The 25,152-nt window shown below is 43.5% G+C and overlaps 1 protein-coding gene across 2 annotated transcripts in view; it reads right to left on the bottom strand.

The window, feature by feature from the left end:
* Positions 1-1,174: 1,174 nt before the first annotated feature.
* tes (testis derived transcript (3 LIM domains)) overlaps positions 1,175-25,152 on the bottom strand; it is a 35,362-nt gene continuing 11,384 nt past the window's right edge. Inside the window, exons 3-10 of one of the 2 annotated variants that reach the window (XM_079560409.1) lie at positions 17,666-17,772; positions 16,376-16,663; positions 15,308-15,495; positions 8,754-9,141; positions 8,497-8,663; positions 4,479-4,694; positions 2,388-2,546; positions 1,175-1,408 (exon numbers count right to left, since the gene is read on the bottom strand). In XM_079560409.1, the coding sequence (XP_079416535.1) occupies positions 1,217-1,408; positions 2,388-2,546; positions 4,479-4,694; positions 8,497-8,663; positions 8,754-9,141; positions 15,308-15,495; positions 16,376-16,663; positions 17,666-17,772 (1,705 nt within the window). In that variant the 3' untranslated portion in view covers positions 1,175-1,216. The remainder of the gene's footprint in view (positions 1,409-2,387; positions 2,547-4,478; positions 4,695-8,496; positions 8,664-8,753; positions 9,142-15,307; positions 15,496-16,375; positions 16,664-17,665; positions 17,773-25,152) is intronic. The other variant, XM_079560410.1, reaches the window with a different exon arrangement.

Below are 25,152 nucleotides of genomic sequence, written 5' to 3'. Positions count from 1 at the left end.
GCTTCTGGGAAAAAGCTGTAGAAATAAATGACAAAAATGTGACAAAAAAAAGACAAAAAAAAGACAAAAATATGACAAAAAAATGACAAAAAATGACAAAAAATATGACAAAAATATGACCAAAAAAATGACAAAAAATGGACAAAAAAAGTTTAAAAAAAAAAGACTAAAAAAAGACAAAAAATGACAAAAAAAAAGACCAAAAAAAAGACAAAAAAAAGACAAAAATAAGACAAAGCATCTGGAAAAAAGCTGTGAAAAAAAAGACAAAAATGTGACAAAAAATGACAAAAAATGACCAAAAAAATGACAAAAATGTGACAAAAAATGACAAAAAATTTACAAAAAAAAGACAAAAAAAATGACAAAAAATGACAAAAAATGACAAAAAAAGACAAAAATAAGACAAAGCTTCTGGAAAAAAGCTGTGAAAAAAAAGACAAAAATGTGACAAAAAATGACAAAAAATGGACAAAAAAAAGACAAAAATAAGACAAAAAAAAAGACAAAAAAAAGACAAAAATAAGACAAAGCATCTGGAAAAAAGCTGTGAAAAAAAAGACAAAAATGTGACAAAAAATGACAAAAAATGACAAAAAAAAATGACCAAAATGTGACAAAAAATGACAAAAAATTTACAAAAAAAAGACAAAAATATGACAAAAAAAATGACAAAAAATGACAAAAAAAGACAAAAATATGACAAAGCTTCTGGAAAAAAGCTGTGAAAAAAAAGACAAAAATGTGACAAAAAATGACAAAAAATGGACAAAAAAGACAAAAAAAAAAGACCAAAAAAATGACTAAAATATGACAAAAAGACAAAAATGTGACAAAAAATGACAAAAAAATTACAAAACATTACAAAAAAAGACAAAAATATGACAAAGCTTCTGGAAAAAAGGTGTGGAAAAAAAGACAAAAATGTGACAAAAATATGACAAAAAAATGACAAAAAAAGGACAAAAAATGTGACATAAAATGACAAAAAAGTGAATACCTCCCCCCCAAAAAAGATGGAAAAAAATCTGATGACGTGAGGAAAAAGATCCATTTAGATGAGTTTTGTAGATCTTAGCTTTCAAATGAGGCGTTACACTGGCCTACAGGATTTGGGTAAAGCTGAACTGGAGAAAATGCTCTCGGTTCAGGCGGGAGTTAAGAGGTTAAACCCCCGTGACCTGAGCGGTGACGTCATCTGCAGACCCGCTCAGACTCAGGACAGGACTTTCTTCTTGCAGTCGACGGAGCAGAAGAGGCGGTTCTGGGCGACCATGAAGCGCTTTCCCATGATGCACTGGGAGCAGCCGGCGCACTTGAAGCACTCGGGCTGCGCGTGCCAGCAGAGGGCGCTGTAGGACACGCGCTCCGCCTCCGGCTCGATGGCGGTCTGACACGAGGCGCATTTCTGAGCAGAGAGAAAAACAGCAGTTAATGATAATGATGATAAAATAAAAATAAAAATAAAAATAAAAATAAAAATAAAAATAAAAATAAAAATAAAAATAAAAATAAAACAAAAAATAAAAATAAAAATAAAAATAAAAATAAAGATAATGATAATGATAATAATGATAATAATAATAATGATAATAATAAAATAATATTAATAATAATAATAATAATAATAAAATAATAATAATAATAATAAAATAATAAAAAATAAAAATAAAATAATAATAATAATAATAATAAAATAATGATAATAATAAAATAATATTAATAATAATAATAAAATAATAATAATAATAAAATAATAAAAAATAAAAATAAAATAATAATAATAATAATAATAAAATAATAATAATAATAATAATAAAATAATAATAATAATAATAAAAATAATAATAATAATAATAATAATAATAATACAATAAAATAAAAATAAAAAGTAAATAAAATAAAATAAAAAATAGAATTAAAAAAAATATATAATAAAATTATAATAAATAATACAATTATATTAAATTATAATAATGAAATTATAATAAAATACTACTAATAATAATAAAATAAAATAAATAAATACATAAATAATAATAACAATTAAACCATAATAACATAATAAAATACTAAAAAACAATAACATTATAATAAATAATAACATTATAATAATAAAATTATAATAAAATAAAATTATAAATTATAAAATTATAATAATAAAATTATTACTGGTCTATAGGCTGAAAGCTCCAGTTCTGAAGCTTTCAGATTTGGGTAAAGCCAAACTGGAGAAAACGTCCAAATACTGTTTTTGATGCGAACATTCCATCAAACCGAGGACTCAAACCAGCGGATCCCAAACCTGTGAGTGTTTGTGAATGACTAAGCGGGAAAGACCAGGCCATGAGTCACTTCCTGGATAAACCTCATGCTGAGCGTCTCACCAAGGCGTAGTTCCTCATGTAGCAGCTCCTGCAGATGGGCTTGTCGTTCTCCATGACGTACGTCTCTCCGGCCAGAACGCAGTCGCAGTCGAAGCAGCAGAAGTGCTTCAGGTGCCAGTCGTGCCCCTCGGCCTGAGTGTACTCGTTACAGAAGATCAGCTGCACACACGACACACACTTAGCTCCTGAGGGACTGAGGGCACTGGTTTAATAATACATATATGTTACAGAAGATCAGCTGCAGACACAACAGACACTTAGCTCCTGAGGGACTGAGGGCACTGGTTTAATAATACATATATGTTACAGAAGATCAGCTGCAGACACAACAGACACTTAGCTCCTGAGGGACTGAGGGCACTGGTTTAATAATACATATATGTTACAGAAGATCAGCTGCAGACACGACACACACTTAGCTCCTGAAGGACTGAGGGCACTGGTTTAATAATACATATATGTTACAGAAGATCAGCTGCAGACACGACACACACTTAGCTCCTGAGGGACTGAGGGCACTGGTTTAATAATACATATATGTTACAGAAGATCAGCTGCAGACACGACACACACTTAGCTCCTGAGGGACTGAGGGACTGGTTTAATAATACATATATGTTACAGAAGATCAGCTGCAGACACGACACACACTTAGCTCCTGAGGGACTGAGGGCATTCGTTTAACCTCTTAACTCCCGCCTGAACCGAGAGGATCTTTTTCCTCACGTCATCTGATTTTTTTTCCATCATTTTTTTGTTGGGTATTCAACTCATTTTTGTAACTTTTTGGTCATTTTTTGTCACATTTTTGTCATTTTTTTGTCAAATTTTGATCAATTTTGTTTTTTCATTTTTCAGTCACATTTTGTCCATTTTTTTTATTATTTTTTGGTCATTTTTGGTCATTTTTTCGTCAATTTTTTGTCACATTTTTGGCATTTTTTGTAAATTTTTATCACATTTTTGTAATTTTTTTGTCAAATTTTGTCATATATATTTTTTTTTTTTATATAAAATTTTATTATTATTTTTTTCACATTTTGTCAAATTTTAGTAATTTTTTTGTCACATTTTTTTGGTCAATTTTTTATCACATTTTTGTAATTTTTTTTGTCAAATTTTGTCATATTTTTTTTTTTTTTTTTTATAAAATTTTATTATTATTTTTTTCACATTTTGTCAAATTTTAGTAATTTTTTTGTCACATTTTTTTGGTCAATTTTTTATCACATTTTTGTAATTTTTTTTGTCAAATTTTGTCATATTTTTTTTTTTTTTTTTTATAAAATTTTATTATTATTTTTTTCACATTTTGTCAAATTTTAGTAATTTTTTTGTCACATTTTTTTGGTCAATTTTTTATCACATTTTTGTAATTTTTTTTGTCAAATTTTGTCATATTTTTTTTTTTTTTTTTTATAAAATTTTATTATTATTTTTTTCACATTTTGTCAAATTTTAGTAATTTTTTTGTCACATTTTTTTGGTCAATTTTTTATCACATTTTTGTAATTTTTTTGTCACATTTTTTTGTCAAATGTTTATACAATTTTTATCTTTTTTTCACATTTTGTCACATTTTTTGTCATTTTTTAATCAAATGTTTGTCATTTTTTCGTCAATTTTTTATCACATTTATGTCACATTTTTTGTCATTTTGTTGTCAAATTTTTGTCATATTTTTGTAATTTTTTGGTCATTTTTGGTCATTTTTTCGTCAATTTTTTGTCACATTTTTTGTCAAATTTTTATCACATTTAAAAAAAATATTTGTCAAATTTTTTCGTGAATTTTTTATCAATTTTTTATCTTTTTTTTCCACATTTTGTCACATTTTTGTCATTTTTTTGTCAATTTTTTATCACATTTTTGTCACATTTTTGCCATGTTTTCATCAATGTTTTCTCACTTTTTTGACACATTTCCATCATTGTTTCCGTCTCAGTTTTGTCGCTATTTTCCCACCTTTTTTCCAGAGGCTTTTGGATTGGGGTAAAGCCAAACTGGAGAAAATGTGCTCGGTTCAGGTGGGAGTTAAGGGGTTAAACACACACACATGTTACAGAACTTGTTTTTGTGATTTGTCCTCACCTCGTCACAGCCGGCGCAGCGCGGCTTCTCGCTGTCCCCGTAATGGCGTCCGCAGAACATCTGGCCTTTCTTCCAGAAGTAGATCATGTCCACCAGCAGCTCTTGGCAGGTGACGCAGACGAAGCAGCGCGGGTGCCACATTTTGTCGTAACCCGCTCGCTCGGCATAAACCGCGGGGTCGCCCGGGCGCATGGGCTCCCGGCACTGGTGGCAGTTCTGCAGAGAGAGGCGGGTCCAGCTTTAAAGGGTCTCAATATTACTCTATCACTATGGAGCACTCATTATGTGAGAAATACAAGTATATTATGGAGGTATTTTGCAAACCCGGAAGACACGACGCTTCAGTAAACTCCGCCCCCTTTCTCCGAGCTAAACCGCCCATGTAACATTATAAAGAATAGAAATATAAATATCACAGCAATTTTTTGTAATTTTGTTGTTAAATTTTTATCACATTTTTGAAAACTTTCTGTCACATTTTGTCACATTTTTGTAATTTTTTTGTAATTTTTTTGTAATTTTTTGTAATTTTTTTCTAATTTTTTGTAATTTTTTGGTCAATTTTTTATCACATTTTTGTAAAAAAAAAAAAAAACATTTTGTCACATTTTTGGAATTTTTTGTCAATTTTTTATCAAATTTTCGTATTTTTTTTTGTCACATTTTTGGCATTTTTTTGTCAATTTTTTATCACATTTTTGTCACATTTTTTTAATTGTTTCGTCCATTTTTTGTCAATTTCTTGTGACACTTTCGTGACATTTTTGCCACTTTTTCGGCACTTTTTTGTCAATGTTTTCTCACTTTTTTGTCACATTTCCATCATGGTTTCCGTCTCAGTTTTGTTGCTATTTTCACAGCTTACTTAGGTTGAATATCGATATACAGTATATATATCGCGGTATTTTTTCTGCAAAGTGAGAGCTGTGAAATTAAATGTTAAAGGGGTGGTATTCTGCAAAATCGACTTTTTCAAGCTTTCCATCATGTTATTATGTCACTCCCTCATTAAAAACATGCCTGAAGTGTTGCCTTGGCACATTCACGTATTTGTGAGTAATCTGTAAAAACTCTGATGGCGGCCATTTTAGGGATAGGTTTGCCTGAGTCCTCCTAGGAACGCCCCCACCTCCTGGAGACGCCTCCGAGCTTTCGTCACCAGCCGAGTAACCAACCACTGCTCCTCAGAAGAACCCCCTCCCCACTGATGCCACAGACAGCGTGTGGAGGGGGCGTGTCTGAAAGGCTCAGAGGTTCTTAAAGAGACAGAGCCCTATTTCAAGACATTCACTACAGCCATTTTGAGAGAGACATTTTATACAAGGCAGTTATTCTAATTTACTGCATTTACAGACCAGCAGAAGGTTTAGTCATCATTGTAGTGTGATATAGACTGGTGCTATGGGACTGAAAAAAGCAGAATACCCCCTCTTTAAGTTAAAGCCAAATACGAGTAGTTTCACTGAAAACTCACTATAAAATGTAACAAACACTGTATAACAAAGCTCCATAAGGCGCACATTTAAATACAATAATATCTTAAATAGAAATAGCCTTCAAAATAAAACAGGTCAATCTTTTTCTGAGGGCAGCGTTTCTATATAAAGAGAAAACAAAATAAAGAGCTCAGTTTAAGATGAATTTATTTAAAAATCAGCTTGAGATTTACCTGTTTCTTTTTGGTAACTTTTTCAGCTGATCTGAATTTGAAATATCCCGATATATACGATGTGGTCTAATTCCAGATCTCATTCAAAATGTTGTGGATGTTCATTTCTTCACCTTCTACAATAAAAGTAATTCCTCAGGTTTGCACCGGCCGTAACCTCAGCCTCAGGTTTGTGGTGCATTTTCTTCCAGAGTCTAAACCGATCCAGATTTACTCACAGCTGTTTCCTTTCCCTCAGATCAACCCATTTTTAACCCGGGACAGACGCTTTCTTTGAGCTTCAAACAAAGCATAATAATTCTCTGCAGCGAGAGCGTTTGAACTGGCAGAGCGACGCGTTAATGAGACAATGCTCTTCCTGAAACTCAGAGGTTTCAAAGGTTTATTCCATCAGACTCTGACGCTGTTTGTTGTAAAATGAAAGTGCTGCATGAATAATAAGGATTTAAATCACTGAGGAAAAGGAGAACACTGTGAGTCAGACAGAGAGAGGAGGAAAGGGTTTGAATGTGTGGAGGAGGCGCCACCTGGTGTTCAACTCAAGCATTAATCACAAACAGCAGAGACTGAAATCAAAGCATTAACCTCTTAACTCCCGCCTGAACTGAGAGGATCTTTTTTCTCACGTCATCAGATTTTTTTTTTCCAGCATTTTTTTGTTGGGGGTTCAACTCATTTTTGTAACTTTTTTGTCATATTTTCGTCATTTTTTAAATCAAATGTTTGTCATTTTTGTCACATTTTTTGTCACATTTTTGTCATTTTTTTTCAAATTTTTGGTCATTTATTGGTCACATTTTTGTCATTTTTTTATCACATTTTTATCCTTTTTTTTTGTTACATTTGTCATGTGGTCATACCGCCTTTGCTCTGCCCAATCCCGTCACACCTTGGAAGCTAAGCAGGGAAGGGCCTGGTCGGTACTTGGATGGGAGACCGTTTAGTAACACCAGGAAGCCTAGCGAATGTAGTGAGTGAGTGGTTGGTGGTGGTCGGAGGGGCCGATGGCGCAGACTGGTTGCCTCGCTTCCGTCAGTCTACACCAGGGCAGCTGTGGCTACAATAGTAGCTTACCACCACCGAGTATGGAGTGAACGAATAGTGCAATGTAAAGCGTCTTTAAGTGTCCAGAAAAGCGCTATATAAAACCAATGCATTATTATTATTTTATTTTTATTTTTTTCATCAATTTTTCGTCACTTTTTTGTCATTTTTTGTCATATTTTTGTCACATTTTTTGTCACATTTTTTGTCACATTTTTTGTCATTTTTTTTGTCACTTTTTGTCATTTTTTGTCCTTTTTCATCATTTTTTTAATCAAATGTTTGTCTTTTTTTGTCATTTTTTTGTCACATTTTTTGTCATTTTTTTGTCATATTTTTTTTGTCATTTTTTTGTCATTTTTTTTTTGTCATATTTTTTGTCATATTTTTGTCACATTTTTTGTCACATTTTTTTGTCATATTTTGTCATTTTTTTGTCATTTTTTGTCATTTTTTTGTCATATTTTTTTTGTCATTTTTTTGTCATTTTTTTTTTGTCATATTTTTTGTCATATTTTTTTTGTCATATTTTTTGTCACATTTTTTTGTCATATTTTGTCATTTTTTTGTCATTTTTTTGTCATTTTTTGTCATTTTTTGGTCATTTTTTGGTCATATTTTTTTTGTCATTTTTTTGTCACATTTTTTTGTCACATTTTTTGTCATTTTTTTGTCATTTTTTTGTCACATTTTTTTGTCATTTTTTTGTCACATTTTTTTGTCACATTTTTTTGTCATTTTTTTGTCATATTTTGTCATTTTTTGTCACATTTTTTGTCATTTTTTTGTCATTTTTTGGTCATATTTTTTTTGTCATTTTTTTGTCACATTTTTTTGTCACATTTTTTGTCATTTTTTTGTCATTTTTTTGTCACATTTTTTTGTCATTTTTTTGTCACATTTTTTTGTCACATTTTTTGTCACATTTTTTGTCATTTTTTGGTCATATTTTTGTCACATTTTTTTGTCATATTTTTGTCACATTTTTTGTCATTTTTTGTAATTTTTTGTCATATTTTTGTCACATTTGTCATTTTTTGTCATTTTTTGGTCATATTTTTTTGGTCATATTTTTGTCACATTTTTTTGTCACATTTTTTGTCATTTTTTTGTCACGGGACGATCCCACAAGATCAAGATCGATCAATATGAGAGAAAGAACTCATCTCGCCCTAAACCTGCTGTTTGAGTTTAATGTTTGTTTTCAATAAAACGTTCATTCATTTTATTTATTTTTACATCTCGCTCACATTTATTCACATGGTCTTCTGATGCACGATCATCGACAGAAAAAATGTTACTTACAAAGTTTTGCAGAGCTCCAGCCTGACCTCCAGCCTGACCTCCAGCCTGACCTCCAGCCTGACCTCCAGGACCCATGGCTCCTGCTGCGGCCGCGGTGCCCATGCTCCTCGCTCCGCCTGGGACGCCTCCTGCTGCTCCAGACCCCGGACCTCCAACTCCAACTCCTCCTGACCCCGAACCTCCAACACCTCCGACTCCTGCTGATCCAACACCTCCAACTCCAACTCCTCCTGCCCCTGCTGCTCCAGACCCCGGACCTCCAACACCTCCGACTCCTCCAACTCCTCCAACACCTGCAGCTCCTCCGGCTCCTCCAGCTCCTCCAGCTCCTCCAGCTCCTGGACCTCCTGCTCCTGGACCTCCTGCTCCTGGACCTCCAGCCCCCGCCCCGGCCTGGCCTCTGCCGGCCGCCAGCGCCACCTCCTGGGGCAGGCAGACGTCCCCCACGCCCAGCGCCTCCTCCTTGCACTTGCGGACGTACTGCTGCATCTGCTTGACCTCGGCGGGGCTGAGCTCGTGGCACTTGGCCGGGTCCTGGTCGTGGGCCGGGAGCTGCCGGGCCATCTGCTGCCTCCGGTACGCCGCGCCCGCCGTGCCCGCGATGGGACGCCTCTCAGGGGGCAGCAGCTCGATGTACCGGACGGCCTGGACGAGGAGGGAGAAGAGGAGAGAGTAAGAGACGGGAGGGAGGAACGTCCTTCAGTAAGAGCCGTGTCTGACGATCGTAGACTCAACACGAGGAGACGGAGACACATCAGGGAAATGTTTAAGGAAGAACTGCTCAATAACGGGGAAAATGATGGAAGTCAACTAAGTAAAAGGTTCACACTGTCTTAGATTAGACTGTTACTGTTTTGTTCTTTCAGTAAGACAGAAGCTTTATTAGTTTGGATCACAGGAAGTGGTCAAAACTAGTAAAGCAGGTAAACAAACCTTCTGTCTTAGTAAAAGAACAAAACAGTCATTGTGGAAATCAAGTTTTTTAGAAAAGATTTTTTTTTTTCATCATTTTTTTGTTGGGTGTTCAACTCATTTTCGAAAATTTTTAGTCATTTTTTCGTCACTCTTTTTGTCATTTTTTGTCACATTTTTGTCACATTTTGTCATATATTTGTGTTTTTTGTCAATTTGTCAATTTTTTGTCATTTTTTTTGTAATTGTTTTGTCATTTTTTCGTCACCTTTTTATCAAATTTTGGTCATTTTTTGTCACATTTTGTCACATTTTTGTCATTTTTTTGTCAAATGTTTATCACATTTTTGTCATTTTTTCATCCATTTTTTGTCATTTTTTTTGTCATTTTTTGTCACTTTTTTATCAATTTTTTGTAATTTTTTAGTCATTTTTTTAATCAAATGTTTGTCATTTTTTTGTCACATTTTGTCACATTTTAGTCATTTTTTTGTCATTTTTTTGTCACATTTTTGTCATTTTTTGTCATTTTTTGTCATTTTTTCGTCACTTTTTTATCAATTTTTTGTCATTTTTTAGTCATTTTTTTAATCAAATGTTTGTCACATTTTTGTCAATTTTTTATCAATTTTTTGTCAAATTTTTGTCTTTTTTTTGGTAAAATTGTTGTCCATTTTTTGTCAATTTCTTGTGACATTTTTGTGACATTTTTGCCACTTTTTCATCAATTGTTCGTCCCTTTTTTGTCAATGTTTTCTCTCTTTTTTGTCACATTTCCATCATTGTTTTCGTCTCAGTTTTGTTGCTATTTTTATAAAGCCAAACTGGAGAAAATGTGCTCGGTTCAGGTGGGAGTTAAGGGGTTAACCCAGTTCGGCTTTACCCAAATACCCAACATAATTAAATCGGGATTATTATAATTAATCATATGTTTTGACTATGGAAGATTTTTTGTCTCATCAAAATGTGAATTTTAAATGTTTATGCTTTGAATATTTTTAACATTGAAATAGCATGAATTTTCACTGCTCATTTATGAAGGGTTTTAAATTGAAAATGAGAAATGCACCTTTTAAATATTTACTGTACTATTTTTCAAAACATTCAATTCAGCAGTCTAAATTCAGTGTAAAATTTGCAATAAAAAAATCAAATACTTAAATTCACCCTTAAAATATTCAATATTTAAAGAATTCAAGTCCTTAAATTCAACTACAAATTCAGAGTGTAAAATTCACAGTGAAAAGATTCACACAGAACATCCTGGACCTCAAGGCCTGAGCAGTCGATCCTGGATGACTGAGAGCTGAGACGCAGGATGTTTCCTATTGGTTTGTGTCTTTAGTGGGCGGGACTTACAGATGAGGAATCAGAATTTGGCTCGACTCTGGATCGACTGCTCCGGCCTCGGTGTTCAGGATGTTCTGTGTGAATTTTTCGCTGCAAATTTCACTCTCTGAATTGTTGAATTGAAGGGCTTGGTTTAAAAAAATATATATTTTAAGGGTGAATTTTTCCATTAGAATTTTTTTCTACAGCAAATGTTTTATTTTGAATTTGAAACGTTTTATTATATGTTGAATATTCAGTGTCTGAAATTCTAGGACAAAAAATGTTCAAACATGTTATTTCAGCACATTTTCTCCAGTTTGGCTTTACCCCAATCCAAAAGCTTCTGGAAAAAAGCTGTGAAAATAGCAACAAAACTGAGACGAAAACAATGATGGAAATGTGACAAAAAAGTGAGAAAACATTGACAAAAAAGTGACGAAAAATTGATGAAAAAGTGGCAAAAATGTCACAAAAATGTCACAAGAAATTGACAAAAAAAATTCGAAAAAATGACAAAAAATTGACCAAAAAAATGACAAAAATGTGACAAAAATGACAAAAAATTGACAAAATTTGGATAAAAAATTGACGAACAACCCCATGAACTGCTACCTTAACGTGGTGGGGTTGTTTGAGCCCGAATGATCCGAGGAGCTATGTTGTCTGGGGCTTTATGCCCCTGGTAGGGTCTCCCATGGCAAACAGGTCCGAGGTGACGGGTCAGACGAAGAGCAGTTCAGAAGATCTCTATGGACGTACAATACTCAAGGACCGTGACGTCGCCCGGCATGGCGCAGCCGGGGCCCCACCCTGGAGCCAGACCTGGGGTTGGGGCCCGAACGCGAGCGTCTGGTGGCCGGGCCTCTGCCCACGGGGCCCGGCCGGGCCCAGCCCGAAGGGACGACGTGGGCCCGCCCTCCTGTGGACCCACCACCCGCAGAGGGATCCGTAGGGGTCGGGTGCTAAGAGGACTGGGTGGCAGTCGAGGCCGGGTGCCTCGACGACCTGGTCCACATGCACAGCTTCTGGCGTTCGGGACATGGAACGTCACCTCGCTGGGGGGGAAGGAGCCTGAGCTTGTGCGGGAGGTTGAGAGATACCGGCTAGATATAGTCGGGCTCACCTCCACGCACAGCTTGGGTTCCGGATCCCAACTCCTGGAGAGAGGCTGGACTCTCCATTTTTCTGGAGTTGCCCGCGGGGAGAGGCGGCGGGCTGGGGTGGGTTTGCTCATATCCCCCCAGCTCAGCCGCCACGTGTTGGAGTTCACCCCGGTGGACGAGAGGGTCGCGTCCCTACGCCTTCGGGTCGGGGACAGGTCTCTCACCGTTGTTTCGGCCTACGGGCCCAACATCGGTGCAGAGTACCCGGCCTTCTTGGAGTCCCTGGGAGGGGTACTAGATAGTGCTCCGACTGGGGACTCCATTGTTCTGCTGGGGGACTTCAACGCCCACGTGGGTAACGACAGTGAGACCTGGGAGGGGGTGATTGGGAAGAACGGCCTCCCCGATCTGAACCCGAGTGGTGTTCTGTTATTGGACTTCTGTGCTAGTCACAGTTTGTCCATAACGAACACCATGTTCGAGCACAAGGGTGTCCATAAGTGCACGTGGCACCAGGACACCCTAGGCAGGAGGTCGATGATCGACTTTGTAGTTGTGTCGTCTGACCTCCGGCCGCGTGTCTCGGATACTCGGGTGAAGAGAGGGGCGGAGCTGTCAACTGATCACCACCTGGTGGTGAGCTGGATCCGCTGGCAGGGGAGGAAGCCGGTCAGACCTGGCAGGCCCAAGCGTGTTGTGAGGGTCTGCTGGGAACGTCTGGTGGATCCCTCTGTCAGTGGGGTCTTCAACTCCCACCTCCGGAAGAGCTTCACCCAGATTCCGGGGGAGGCGGGGGACATGGAGTCAGAGTGGACTCTGTTCTCCTCCTCCATTGTTGATGCGGCTGCTCGTAGTTGTGGCCGTAAAGTCTCTGGTGCCTGTCGCGGCGGCAATCCCCGAACCCGGTGGTGGCGCCCGGAAGTAAGGGATGCCGTCAAGCTGAAGAAGGAGTCCTACCTGGCCTTGTTGGCTTGTGGGACTCCTGAGGCAGCTGAGAGGTACCGGCAGGCCAAGCGTGCTGCAGCTCGTGCGGTCGCGGAGGCTAAAACTCGGGTCTGGGAGGAGTTCGGGGAGGCCATGGAGGAAGACTATCGGTCGGCCTCGAAGAAATTCTGGCAAACCATCCGGCGCCTCAGGAGGGGGAAGCAGTGCTTCACCAACACTGTTTACAGTGCGGGTGGGGGGCTGCTGACCTCGACTGGGGATGTCGTCGGGCGGTGGAAGGAGTACTTCGAGGACCTCCTCAATCCCGTCGTCACGTCTTCCAATGAGGAAGCAGAGGCTGAGGACTCGGAGGTGGGCTCGCCCATCACCGGGGCTGAAGTCACCAAGGTGGTGAGAAAGCTCCTCGGTGGCAAGGCTCCGGGGGTGGATGAGATTCGCCCTGAGTACCTTAAGTCTCTGGATGTTGTAGGACTGTCTTGGCTGACACGTCTCTGCAACATCGCGTGGCGGTCGGGGACAGTGCCCCTGGATTGGCAGACCGGGGTGGTGGTCCCTCTCTTTAAAAAGGGGGATCGGAGGGTGTGTTCCAATTACAGAGGAATCACCCTCCTTAGCCTCCCCGGTAAGGTCTACTCCAGGGTGCTGGAGAGGAGGATCCGGCCGATAGTTGAACCTCGGATCCAGGAGGAACAATGCGGTTTTCGTCCTGGTCGTGGCACACTGGACCAACTCTATACCCTTCATCGGGTACTCGAGGGTTCGTGGGAGTTCGCCCAACCAGTCCACATGTGTTTTGTGGATCTGGAGAAAGCGTTCGACCGCGTCCCTCGTGGTGCCCTGTGGGGGGTGCTCCGTGAGTATGGGGTCCGGGGCCCTCTGCTAAGGGCTGTCCGTTCCCTGTATGACCGCAGCAGGAGCTTGGTTCGCATTGCCGGCAGTAAGTCAGACCTGTTCCCGGTGCGTGTTGGTCTCCGCCAGGGCTGCCCTTTGTCACCGGTTCTGTTCATTACTTTTATGGACAGAATTTCTAGGCGCAGCCAGGGGCCGGAGGGTGTCCGGTTTGGGAGCCTCAGAGTCTCATCTCTGCTGTTTGCGGACGATGTTGTTCTGATGGCTTCAACGAACCAGGACCTTCAGCTGCTCTGGGGCGGTTTGCAGCCAAGTGTGTAACGGCCGGGATGAGGATCAGCACCTCCAAATCCGAGGCCATGGTTCTCCACCGGAAAAAGGTGGTTTCCCCTCTTCAGGTCGGTGGGGAGTCCTTGCCTCAAGTGGAGGAGTTCAAGTATCTCGGGGTCTTGTTCACGAGTGGGGGACGGATGGAGCGTGAGATCGATAGACGGATCGGTGCGGCGTCAGCAGTGATGCGGTCGCTGTATCGGTCTGTCGTGGTGAAGAGGGAGCTGAGTCGGAGGGCAAAGCTCTCGATTTACCGATCGATCTACGTTCCCACCCTCACCTATGGTCATGAGATTTGGGTAATGACCGAAAGGACAAGATCGCGAATACAAGCGGCCGAAATGAGTTTCCTTCGCAGGGTGGCTGGGCGCACCCTCCGAGATCGGGTGAGGAGCTCAGTTACCCGGGAGGAGCTCGGAGTAGAGTCGCTGCTCCTTCACGTCGAAAGGAGCCAGCTGAGGTGGCTCGGGCATCTGTTTCGGATGCCTCCTGGTCGCCTCCCGCGGGAGGTGTTCCAGGCATGTCCTAGTGGGACAAGGCCTCGTGGAAGACCCAGGACACGGTGGTGGGACTATGTCTCCGAGCTGGCCTGGTGTCGCCTCGGGGTCCCCCCAGAACAGCTGGAGGAGGTGTGTGTGGATCGGGAAGTCTGGGCATCTCTGCTGAGACTGCTGCCCCCGCGACCCGGCCCCGGATAAAGCGGAAGAAAATGGATGGATGGATGGAAAATTGACGAAAAAAATACAAAAATGTGACAAAATAATTACAAAAATGTGATAAAAATGACAAAAAAAATGACAAAATTTGGATAAAAAATTGACGAAAAAAAAGACAGAAATGTGACAAAAAAATTACAAAAAAATTACAAAAAAATTACAAACATTTGACAAAAAATGACAAAATTTTGATAAAAAATTGACCAAAAAAATGATAGAAATGTGACCAAAAAAATGACCCAAAAAAATGACAAAAATGTGACAAAAAATTGATTACAAAATTGACGAAAATGAGTTGAATACCCAACAAAAAAATGATGGAAAAAAAATCTGATGACGTGAGGAAAAAGATCCTCTCGGTTCAGGCGGGAGTTAAGAGGTGAAAATTCCCATTCTGATAATAAATCTTCCATATTTGACCAAACACACTCCAGTATCTGAGCCACACATGGACATGGACATGGAGTCTCCAAACTTTTCACACCATGAGGTACTTTTATGAAACAAAGACAAACTTTCAACGAAAATGATTTGAATTTTGTCCTCAGACTCTACTGTAGGAACCTAAAAGTTTGCAGATTCTGTCTAAAATGTTCAGCAAAATGAATCTAAAATGTCTCTCACCACGTGCTTGTTGGCGACGGGAGGGGCCCACTCGAACGTCACAGACTTCATGGGCGTGTCTTTGGGCACCGGCTCCACACAGGACGCTGACGTGTAGACGGAGACGGGCACCGCCTGACCTTTGACCGGGGTCAGGCTCACGGCGACGCCCCCTACAGGCGCCGCGGGGCCACGAGCCGAGGCCGCACCTGCACCAGGGCGAGTCTGGGTTCAGTCTTTGGGTGAAAATGTGATTCAGCTAAATTATTATAAACAGTTTCAAGATGGACAAACTTTCACCGAGACAGAACTGATGGTTTTATTTATATATTAATTACAAAGACTTTTGGATCTTATTTAGTTTTAAATAAACTATATAAACTATTAGGTTTTAGATTTTTTAAAATCCCTATGAAAGAACCATAGTTAAATAAAAAATACATAGTTAAAGCAGAACTAAGTAACGTGTTTACCTTAATAAACCCTCCCCGTCGTCCCTGTGGGGGTAATACAAGTGTTTATGGGATGATTGGAGGGTCTTTCATCTCCCCCTGGTGGCTCTGGCCAGAAAACCATGTTTGCAACTTGACTGCCACCGGTCCGAGTCACCAATACACACTAATGGAATCACGAAGAAGAAGCTAACATGCTAACGGGCAAAGCTAACTGCGGGCTAACGTCACTTTAAACAGTATTTACAGCCAAGTTTGAGTGAAAAAAAATATCTCCATTGTATAATTGGATGAACAATATCCCCCTGTCCCTTAGTCTTTCCTGTCAGTGTAGGATTTACTCTCCAAGACAATTAATAAGTTAAGAAATCCTAACTTGCTACGACACCTGCAGTTGCTCTTATGGCCTCTAGGGGGAAGAGTTACTTAGCACTGCTTTACGTCCAAGGCAGGAACATTTGAAGCTACTTCTGTGGAGAGATTGTTGTTTTTGGTCTCAGGTGAAAGTTTATTTACTAAAACCAAAACATTTATGGGCTAATGCGACGTCACTGACCTGCACCTCCTGCACCCCACGCGGGGCCTGCACCTCCTGCACCAGCTGCACCTCCTGCACCACCTGCACCAGCCACGGAACCTGCACCTCCTGCGCCCCCTGCACCTCCTGCACCTCCTGCGGCGCCTGTGAACCCCGCAGATCCAGGGCCTCCGCTCTCCGCCCCGGCCACGGCGCCCGGGATGGAGCCTGTGGAGGAGCTGACGGAGGAGTACCCGGAGCTGGAGGCGGAGCTCTGCGGCGCCCGGGCAGTGGCGGAGGAGAGGGGGGGCAGGACCTGAGCCACAGAGGAGCAGGGCACGGAGATGGTCAGGGCCGTGCTGGACTGGTACCCGGGGAGCCCGTCACGCTTCAGCTTCGCCATCAGACCTGGAGGAACCAGAACCGTCAACTACAGGGTTTAACCGTCAACTACAGGGTTTAACCATCAACTACAGGGTTTAACTACAGGGTTTAACTACAGGGTTTAACCATCAACTACAGGGTTTAACTACAGGGTTTAACCATCAACTACAGGGTTTAACTACAGGGTTTAACCGTCAACTACAGGGTTTAACTACAGGGTTTAAACAGATAAATGTGAAGCTCTGACTCAGACCTGGAGGAGATAAACATAAACTACAGGGTTTAACCATCAACTACAGGGTTTAACCGTCAACTACAGGGTTTAACCGTCAACTACAGGGTTTAACCGTCAACTACAGGGTTTAACCGTCAACTACAGGGTTTAACCATCAACTACAGGGTTTAAACAGGGCAGTGTGAAGCTCTGACTCAGACCTGGAGGAGCAGAAAAAGATGGTTAAAAAAGCTGAAAAAATGGTTAAAAAAAAAGCAGAAAATGTGTTTAAAAAAAAGCAGATAAAATGGTAAAAAAAAAAAAAAAAAGCTGAAAAAAATGTAAAAAAAAAAAAAGCTGAAAAAAATGTAAAAAATACAAAAGCTGAAAAAATGATACAAAAAAAAGCAGGAAAAAATTGTTTCAAAAAACAGACAAAATTGTTAAAAAGCAAAAAAATAAATAAAAAAACACAGAAAAAATGATTAAAAAGGCAGAAAAAAAGGTTTAAAAAAAGGAGAAAAATTGTTCAAAAAAAAAAAAAAAAAAAGAAAAGAAAAGAAAAAAAAGCAGAAAAAATTGTTCAAAAAGCAGAAAAAAGGTTTAAAAAAAAAAGGCAGGAAATAAATTGTTAAAAAAGCAGACTTTTTTTTTTTTAAAGATGAAAAATTGTTTTAAAAAAAAGCAGAAAAAAAAGTAAAAAAAAAAAGTAGAAAAATTGTTTAAAAAAAAGCAGAAAAAAATGTTAAAAAAGCAGAAAAAAACATAAACTACAGGGTTTAAACAGGTCAGTGTGAAGCTCTGGCTCAGACCTGTGTACTTGGTGTCCTCGAACAGTTTGCCCACTTTCATGTCCTGCTCAGACTTCATCTGGACGTCGTGCTCGGACAGGCCGCACTTACAGTTCCGGCAGATCTTCCTGCGAGACACAGACAGAGGTTAAACCAGGTCCAAACAGAGAGTAAACATCTGGACAGATATCTGAACCGAATAGTTTGGGAGGAACACACGACGTCATGTGTGGAGGCAACATCAGCAACATCTAAACCCTCTCCTCAGTGTGAAGGAGCATCAGGATGTGGGGCTGTTTTGTTTCCTCAGGGCCTGGACAACATGACATCATCAATACAAACAAGAATTCACAGGTTTATAAGGATATTTTGCAGAAAAACCTGAGACATTCACAACATGCATGGGATAAGTAAGTGAACCCCTGCTGGCTGCTCTCCTCTCTGCTCCTGTAGGTGCTCTCCTCTCTGCTCCTTTAGGTGCTCTCCTCTCTGCTCCTTTAGGTGCTCTCCTCTCTGCTCCTTTAGGTGCTCCTCTCTGCTCCTTTAGGTGCTCTCCTCTCTGCTCCTTTAGGTGCTCTCCTTTAGGTGCTCTCCTCTCTGCTTTAGGTGCTCTCCTCTCTCCTTTAGGTGCTCTCCTCTCTGCTCCTTTAGGTGCTCTCCTCTCAGGCCGCTTTGACTGAGCAGTTTTGTTGTAATGTCACTTTTGAATGAATAAAGCTCAGGCTCACTCGTTAACCTCTTAACTCCCACCTGAACATTTTCTCCAGTTTGGCTTTACCCAAATCTAAGCTTCCTCTCTCTCCTTTAGCTGCTCTCCTCTCTGCTCCTTTAGCTGCTCCTCTCTCTCCTTTAGCTGCTCTCCTCTCTGCTCCTTTAGCTGCTCCTCTCTCTCCTTTAGCTGCTCTCCTCTCTGCTCCTTTAGGTGCTCTCCTCTCTCTCCTTTAGGTGCTCTCCTCTCTCTCCTTTAGCTGCTCTCCTCTCTGCTCCTTTAGCTGCTCTCCTCTCTGCTCCTTTAGGTGCTCTCCTCTCTGCTCCTTTAGGTGCTCTCCTCTCTGCTCCTTTAGCTGCTCTCCTCTCTGCTCCTTTAGCTGCTCTCCTCTCTGCTCCTTTAGCTGCTCTCCTCTCTGCTCCTTTAGCTGCTCTCCTCTCTGCTCCTTTAGCTGCTCTCCTCTCTCTCCTTTAGGTGCTCTCCTCTCTGCTCCTTTAGGTGCTCTCCTCTCTGCTCCTTTAGGTGCTCTCCTCTCTGCTCCTTTAGCTGCTCTCCTCTCTGCTCCTTTAGCTGCTCTCCTCTCTGCTCCTTTAGCTGCTCTCCTCTCTGCTCCTTTAGGTGCTCTCCTCTCTGCTCCTTTAGCTGCTCTCCTCTCTCTCCTTTAGGTGCTCTCCTCTCTGCTCCTTTAGGTGCTCTCCTCTCTGCTCCTTTAGCTGCTCTCCTCTCTGCTCCTTTAGCTGCTCTCCTCTCTGCTCCTTTAGGTGCTCTCCTCTCTGCTCCTTTAGCTGCTCTCCTCTCTGCTCCTTTAGCTGCTCTCCTCTCTGCTCCTTTAGGTGCTCTCCTCTCTGCTCCTTTAGCTGCTCTCCTCTCTCTCCTTTAGCTGCTCTCCTCTCTGCTCCTTTAGCTGCTCTCCTCTCTCTCCTTTAGCTGCTCTCCTCTCTGCTCCTTTAGCTGCTCTCCTCTCTGCTCCTTTAGCTGCTCTCCTCTCTGCTCCTTTAGGTGCTCTCCTCTCTCTCCTTTAGCTGCTCTCCTCTCTTTCCTTTAGGTGCTCTCCTCTCTCTCCTTTAGCTGCTCTCCTCTCTTTCCTTTAGGTGCTCTCCTCTCTGCTCCTTTAGGTGCTCTCCTCTCCTCTCCTTTAGGTGCTCTCCTCTCTGCTCCTTTAGCTGCTCTCCTCTCCTCTCCTTTAGGTGCTCTCCTCTCTGCTCCTTTAGCTGCTCTCCTCTCTGCTCCTTTAGCTGCTCTCCTCTCCTCTCCTTTAGGTGCTCTCCTCTCTGCTCCTTTAGGTGCTCTCCTCTCTGCTCCTTTAGGTGCTCTCCTCTCTGCTCCTTTAGCTGCTCTCCTCTCTGCTCCTTTAGGTGCTCTCCTCTCTGCTCCTTTAGCTGCTCTCCTCTCTGCTCCTTTAGCTGCTCTCCTCTCTGCTCCTTTAGGTGCTCTCCTCTCTGCTCCTTTAGGTGCTCTCCTCTCTGCTCCTTTAGCTGCTCTCCTCTCTGCTCCTTTAGGTGCTCTCCTCTCTGCTCCTTTAGCTGCTCTCCTCTCTGCTCCTTTAGCTGCTCTCCTCTCTGCTCCTTTAGCTGCTCTCCTCTCTGCTCCTTTAGGTGCTCTCCTCTCTCTCCTTTAGCTGCTCTCCTCTCTTTCCTTTAGGTGCTCTCCTCTCTCTCCTTTAGCTGCTCTCCTCTCTCTCCTTTAGCTGCTCTCCTCTCTGCTCCTTTAGCTGCTCTCCTCTCTTTCCTTTAGGTGCTCTCCTCTCTTTCCTTTAGGTGCTCTCCTCTCTTTCCTTTAGGTGCTCTCCTCTCTGCTCCTTTAGCTGCTCTCCTCTCTGCTCCTTTAGGCGCTCTCCTCTCTGCTCCTTTAGGTGCTCTCCTCTCTCCTCTCTTTCCTTTAGCTGCTCTCCTCTCTGCTCCTTTAGGTGCTCTCCTCTCTGCTCCTTTAGCTGCTCTCCTCTCTGCTCCTTTAGCTGCTCTCCTCTCTGCTCCTTTAGCTGCTCTCCTCTCTGCTCCTTTAGGTGCTCTCCTCTCTGCTCCTTTAGCTGCTCTCCTCTCTGCTCCTTTAGCTGCTCTCCTCTCTGCTCCTTTAGGTGCTCTCCTCTCTGCTCCTTTAGGTGCTCTCCTCTCTGCTCCTTTAGGTGCTCTCCTCTCTGCTCCTTTAGCTGCTCTCCTCTCTGCTCCTTTAGGTGCTCTCCTCTCTGCTCCTTTAGGTGCTCTCCTCTCCTTTAGCTGCTCTCCTCTCTGCTCCTTTAGGTGCTCCTCTCTGCTCCTTTAGGTGCTCTCCTCTCTGCTCCTTTAGGTGCTCTCCTCTCTCCTTTAGGTGCTCTCCTCTCTGCTCCTTTAGCTGCTCTCCTCTCTGCTCCTTTAGCTGCTCTCCTCTCTGCTCCTTTAGGTGCTCTCCTCTCCTTTAGGTGCTCCTCTCTGCTCCTTTAGGTGCTCTCCTTTAGCTGCTCTCCTCTCTGCTCCTTTAGGTGCTCTCCTCTCTGCTCCTTTAGCTGCTCTCCTCTCTGCTCCTTTAGCTGCTCTCCTCTCTGCTCCTTTAGCTGCTCTCCTCTCTGCTCCTTTAGGTGCTCTCCTCTCCTTTAGGTGCTCTCCTCTCTGCTCCTTTAGGTGCTCTCCTTTAGCTGCTCTCCTCTCTGCTCCTTTAGCTGCTCTCCTCTCTGCTCCTTTAGGTGCTCTCCTCTCTGCTCCTTTAGCTGCTCTCCTCTCTGCTCCTTTAGGTGCTCTCCTCTCTGCTCCTTTAGCTGCTCTCCTCTCTGCTCCTTTAGGTGCTCTCCTCTCTGCTCCTTTAGCTGCTCTCCTCTCTGCTCCTTTAGCTGCTCTCCTCTCTGCTCCTTTAGGTGCTCTCCTCTCCTTTAGGTGCTCTCCTCTCTGCTCCTTTAGCTGCTCTCCTCTCTGCTCCTTTAGCTGCTCTCCTCTCTGCTCCTTTAGGTGCTCTCCTCTCTGCTCCTTTAGCTGCTCTCCTCTCTCTCCTTTAGGTGCTCTCCTCTCTCTCCTTTAGCTGCTCTCCTCTCTCTCCTTTAGCTGCTCTCCTCTCTGCTCCTTTAGCTGCTCTCCTCTCTGCTCCTTTAGGTGCTCTCCTCTCTGCTCCTTTAGCTGCTCTCCTCTCTCTCCTTTAGGTGCTCTCCTCTCTCTCCTTTAGCTGCTCTCCTCTCTGCTCCTTTAGCTGCTCTCCTCTCTGCTCCTTTAGGTGCTCTCCTCTCTGCTCCTTTAGCTGCTCTCCTCTCTGCTCCTTTAGCTGCTCTCCTCTCTGCTCCTTTAGGTGCTCTCCTCTCTGCTCCTTTAGCTGCTCTCCTCTCTCTCCTTTAGGTGCTCTCCTCTCTCTCCTTTAGCTGCTCTCCTCTCTGCTCCTTTAGCTGCTCTCCTCTCTGCTCCTTTAGCTGCTCTCCTCTCTGCTCCTTTAGGTGCTCTCCTCTCCTTTAGGTGCTCTCCTCTCTGCTCCTTTAGCTGCTCTCCTCTCTGCTCCTTTAGCTGCTCTCCTCTCTGCTCCTTTAGCTGCTCTCCTCTCTGCTCCTTTAGCTGCTCTCCTCTCTCTCCTTTAGGTGCTCTCCTCTCTGCTCCTTTAGCTGCTCTCCTCTCTCTCCTTTAGGTGCTCTCCTCTCTCTCCTTTAGCTGCTCTCCTCTCTCTCCTTTAGCTGCTCTCCTCTCTGCTCCTTTAGCTGCTCTCCTCTCTGCTCCTTTAGGTGCTCTCCTCTCTGCTCCTTTAGCTGCTCTCCTCTCTCTCCTTTAGGTGCTCTCCTCTCTCTCCTTTAGCTGCTCTCCTCTCTGCTCCTTTAGGTGCTCTCCTCTCTGCTCCTTTAGCTGCTCTCCTCTCTGCTCCTTTAGCTGCTCTCCTCTCTGCTCCTTTAGCTGCTCTCCTCTCTGCTCCTTTAGGTGCTCCTCTCTGCTCCTTTAGGTGCTCTCCTCTCTGCTTTAGGTGCTCTCCTCTCTGCTCCTTTAGGTGTTCCTCTCTGCTCCTTTAGCTGCTCTCCTCTCTGCTCCTTTAGCTGCTCTCCTCTCTGCTCCTTTAGGTGCTCTCCTCTCTGCTCCTTTAGGTGCTCTCCTCTCTCTCCTTTAGCTGCTCTCCTCTCTGCTCCTTTAGCTGCTCTCCTCTCTGCTCCTTTAGCTGCTCTCCTCTCTGCTCCTTTAGCTGCTCTCCTCTCTGCTCCTTTAGGTGCTCTCCTCTCCTTTAGGTGCTCTCCTCTCTGCTCCTTTAGCTGCTCTCCTCTCTGCTCCTTTAGGTGCTCTCCTCTCCTTTAGGTGCTCTCCTCTCTCTCCTTTAGCTGCTCTCCTCTCTGCTCCTTTAGGTGCTCTCCTCTCTCCTCTCTTTCCTTTAGCTGCTCTCCTCTCTGCTCCTTTAGGTGCTCTCCTCTCTGCTCCTTTAGCTGCTCTCCTCTCTCTCCTTTAGGTGCTCTCCTCTCTCCTCTCTTTCCTTTAGCTGCTCTCCTCTCTGCTCCTTTAGGTGCTCTCCTCTCTGCTCCTTTAGCTGCTCTCCTCTCTGCTCCTTTAGCTGCTCTCCTCTCTGCTCCTTTAGCTGCTCTCCTCTCTCTCCTTTAGGTGCTCTCCTCTCTCCTCTCTTTCCTTTAGCTGCTCTCCTCTCTGCTCCTTTAGCTGCTCTCCTCTCTGCTCCTTTAGCTGCTCTCCTCTCTCTCCTTTAGCTGCTCTCCTCTCTCTCCTTTAGCTGCTCTCCTCTCTGCTCCTTTAGCTGCTCTCCTCTCTGCTCCTTTAGCTGCTCTCCTCTCTGCTCCTTTAGCTGCTCTCCTCTCTGCTCCTTTAGCTGCTCTCCTCTCTGCTCCTTTAGGTGCTCTCCTCTCTCTCCTTTAGCTGCTCTCCTCTCTGCTCCTTTAGCTGCTCTCCTCTCTGCTCCTTTAGGTGCTCTCCTCTCTGCTCCTTTAGCTGCTCTCCTCTCTCTCCTTTAGGTGCTCTCCTCTCTGCTCCTTTAGGTGCTCTCCTCTCTGCTCCTTTAGCTGCTCTCCTCTCTGCTCCTTTAGCTGCTCTCCTCTCTGCTCCTTTAGGTGCTCTCCTCTCTGCTCCTTTAGCTGCTCTCCTCTCTGCTCCTTTAGCTGCTCTCCTCTCTGCTCCTTTAGGTGCTCTCCTCTCTGCTCCTTTAGCTGCTCTCCTCTCTCTCCTTTAGGTGCTCTCCTCTCTGCTCCTTTAGGTGCTCTCCTCTCTGCTCCTTTAGCTGCTCTCCTCTCTGCTCCTTTAGGTGCTCTCCTCTCTGCTCCTTTAGCTGCTCTCCTCTCTGCTCCTTTAGCTGCTCTCCTCTCTGCTCCTTTAGCTGCTCTCCTCTCTGCTCCTTTAGCTGCTCTCCTCTCTCTCCTTTAGGTGCTCTCCTCTCTCTCCTTTAGCTGCTCTCCTCTCTGCTCCTTTAGCTGCTCTCCTCTCCTCTCCTTTAGCTGCTCTCCTCTCTGCTCCTTTAGCTGCTCTCCTCTCTCTCCTTTAGGTGCTCTCCTCTCTCTCCTTTAGCTGCTCTCCTCTCTGCTCCTTTAGCTGCTCTCCTCTCCTCTCCTTTAGCTGCTCTCCTCTCCGCTCCTTTAGCTGCTCTCCTCTCTGCTCCTTTAGGTGCTCTCCTCTCTGCTCCTTTAGCTGCTCTCCTCTCTGCTCCTTTAGCTGCTCTCCTCTCTGCTCCTTTAGCTGCTCTCCTCTCTGCTCCTTTAGGTGCTCTCCTCTCCTTTAGGTGCTCTCCTCTCTGCTCCTTTAGCTGCTCTCCTCTCTGCTCCTTTAGCTGCTCTCCTCTCTGCTCCTTTAGCTGCTCTCCTCTCTGCTCCTTTAGCTGCTCTCCTCTCTGCTCCTTTAGCTGCTCTCCTCTCTCTCCTTTAGGTGCTCTCCTCTCTCTCCTTTAGCTGCTCTCCTCTCTCTCCTTTAGCTGCTCTCCTCTCTGCTCCTTTAGGTGCTCTCCTCTCTGCTCCTTTAGCTGCTCTCCTCTCTGCTCCTTTAGCTGCTCTCCTCTCTGCTCCTTTAGCTGCTCTCCTCTCTGCTCCTTTAGGTGCTCCTCTCTGCTCCTTTAGGTGCTCTCCTCTCTGCTCCTTTAGGTGCTCTCCTCTCTGCTTTAGGTGCTCTCCTCTCTCCTTTAGGTGCTCTCCTCTCTGCTCCTTTAGCTGCTCTCCTCTCTGCTCCTTTAGCTGCTCTCCTCTCTCTCCTTTAGCTGCTCTCCTCTCTCTCCTTTAGCTGCTCTCCTCTCTGCTCCTTTAGGTGCTCTCCTCTCTGCTCCTTTAGCTGCTCTCCTCTCTGCTCCTTTAGCTGCTCTCCTCTCTGCTCCTTTAGCTGCTCTCCTCTCTGCTCCTTTAGGTGCTCCTCTCTGCTCCTTTAGGTGCTCTCCTCTCTGCTCCTTTAGGTGCTCTCCTCTCTGCTTTAGGTGCTCTCCTCTCTCTCCTTTAGCTGCTCTCCTCTCTGCTCCTTTAGGTGCTCCTCTCTGCTCCTTTAGCTGCTCTCCTCTCTGCTCCTTTAGGTGTTCCTCTCTGCTCCTTTAGCTGCTCTCCTCTCTGCTCCTTTAGCTGCTCTCCTCTCTGCTCCTTTAGGTGCTCTCCTCTCTGCTCCTTTAGGTGCTCTCCTCTCTGCTCCTTTAGGTGCTCTCCTCTCTGCTCCTTTAGCTGCTCTCCTCTCTGCTCCTTTAGCTGCTCTCCTCTCTGCTCCTTTAGCTGCTCTCCTCTCTGCTCCTTTAGGTGCTCTCCTCTCTGCTCCTTTAGCTGCTCTCCTCTCTCTCCTTTAGGTGCTCTCCTCTCTGCTCCTTTAGCTGCTCTCCTCTCTCTCCTTTAGCTGCTCTCCTCTCTCTCCTTTAGCTGCTCTCCTCTCTGCTCCTTTAGCTGCTCTCCTCTCTGCTCCTTTAGCTGCTCTCC

The sequence above is a fragment of the Gobius niger genome (assembly GCF_951799975.1).
Source record: "Gobius niger genome assembly, chromosome: 7".
NCBI lineage: Eukaryota > Metazoa > Chordata > Actinopteri > Gobiiformes > Gobiidae > Gobius > Gobius niger.
The sequence above is the reverse complement of the archived record's forward strand: the minus strand, read 5'-3'. Positions and strand labels throughout refer to the sequence as shown.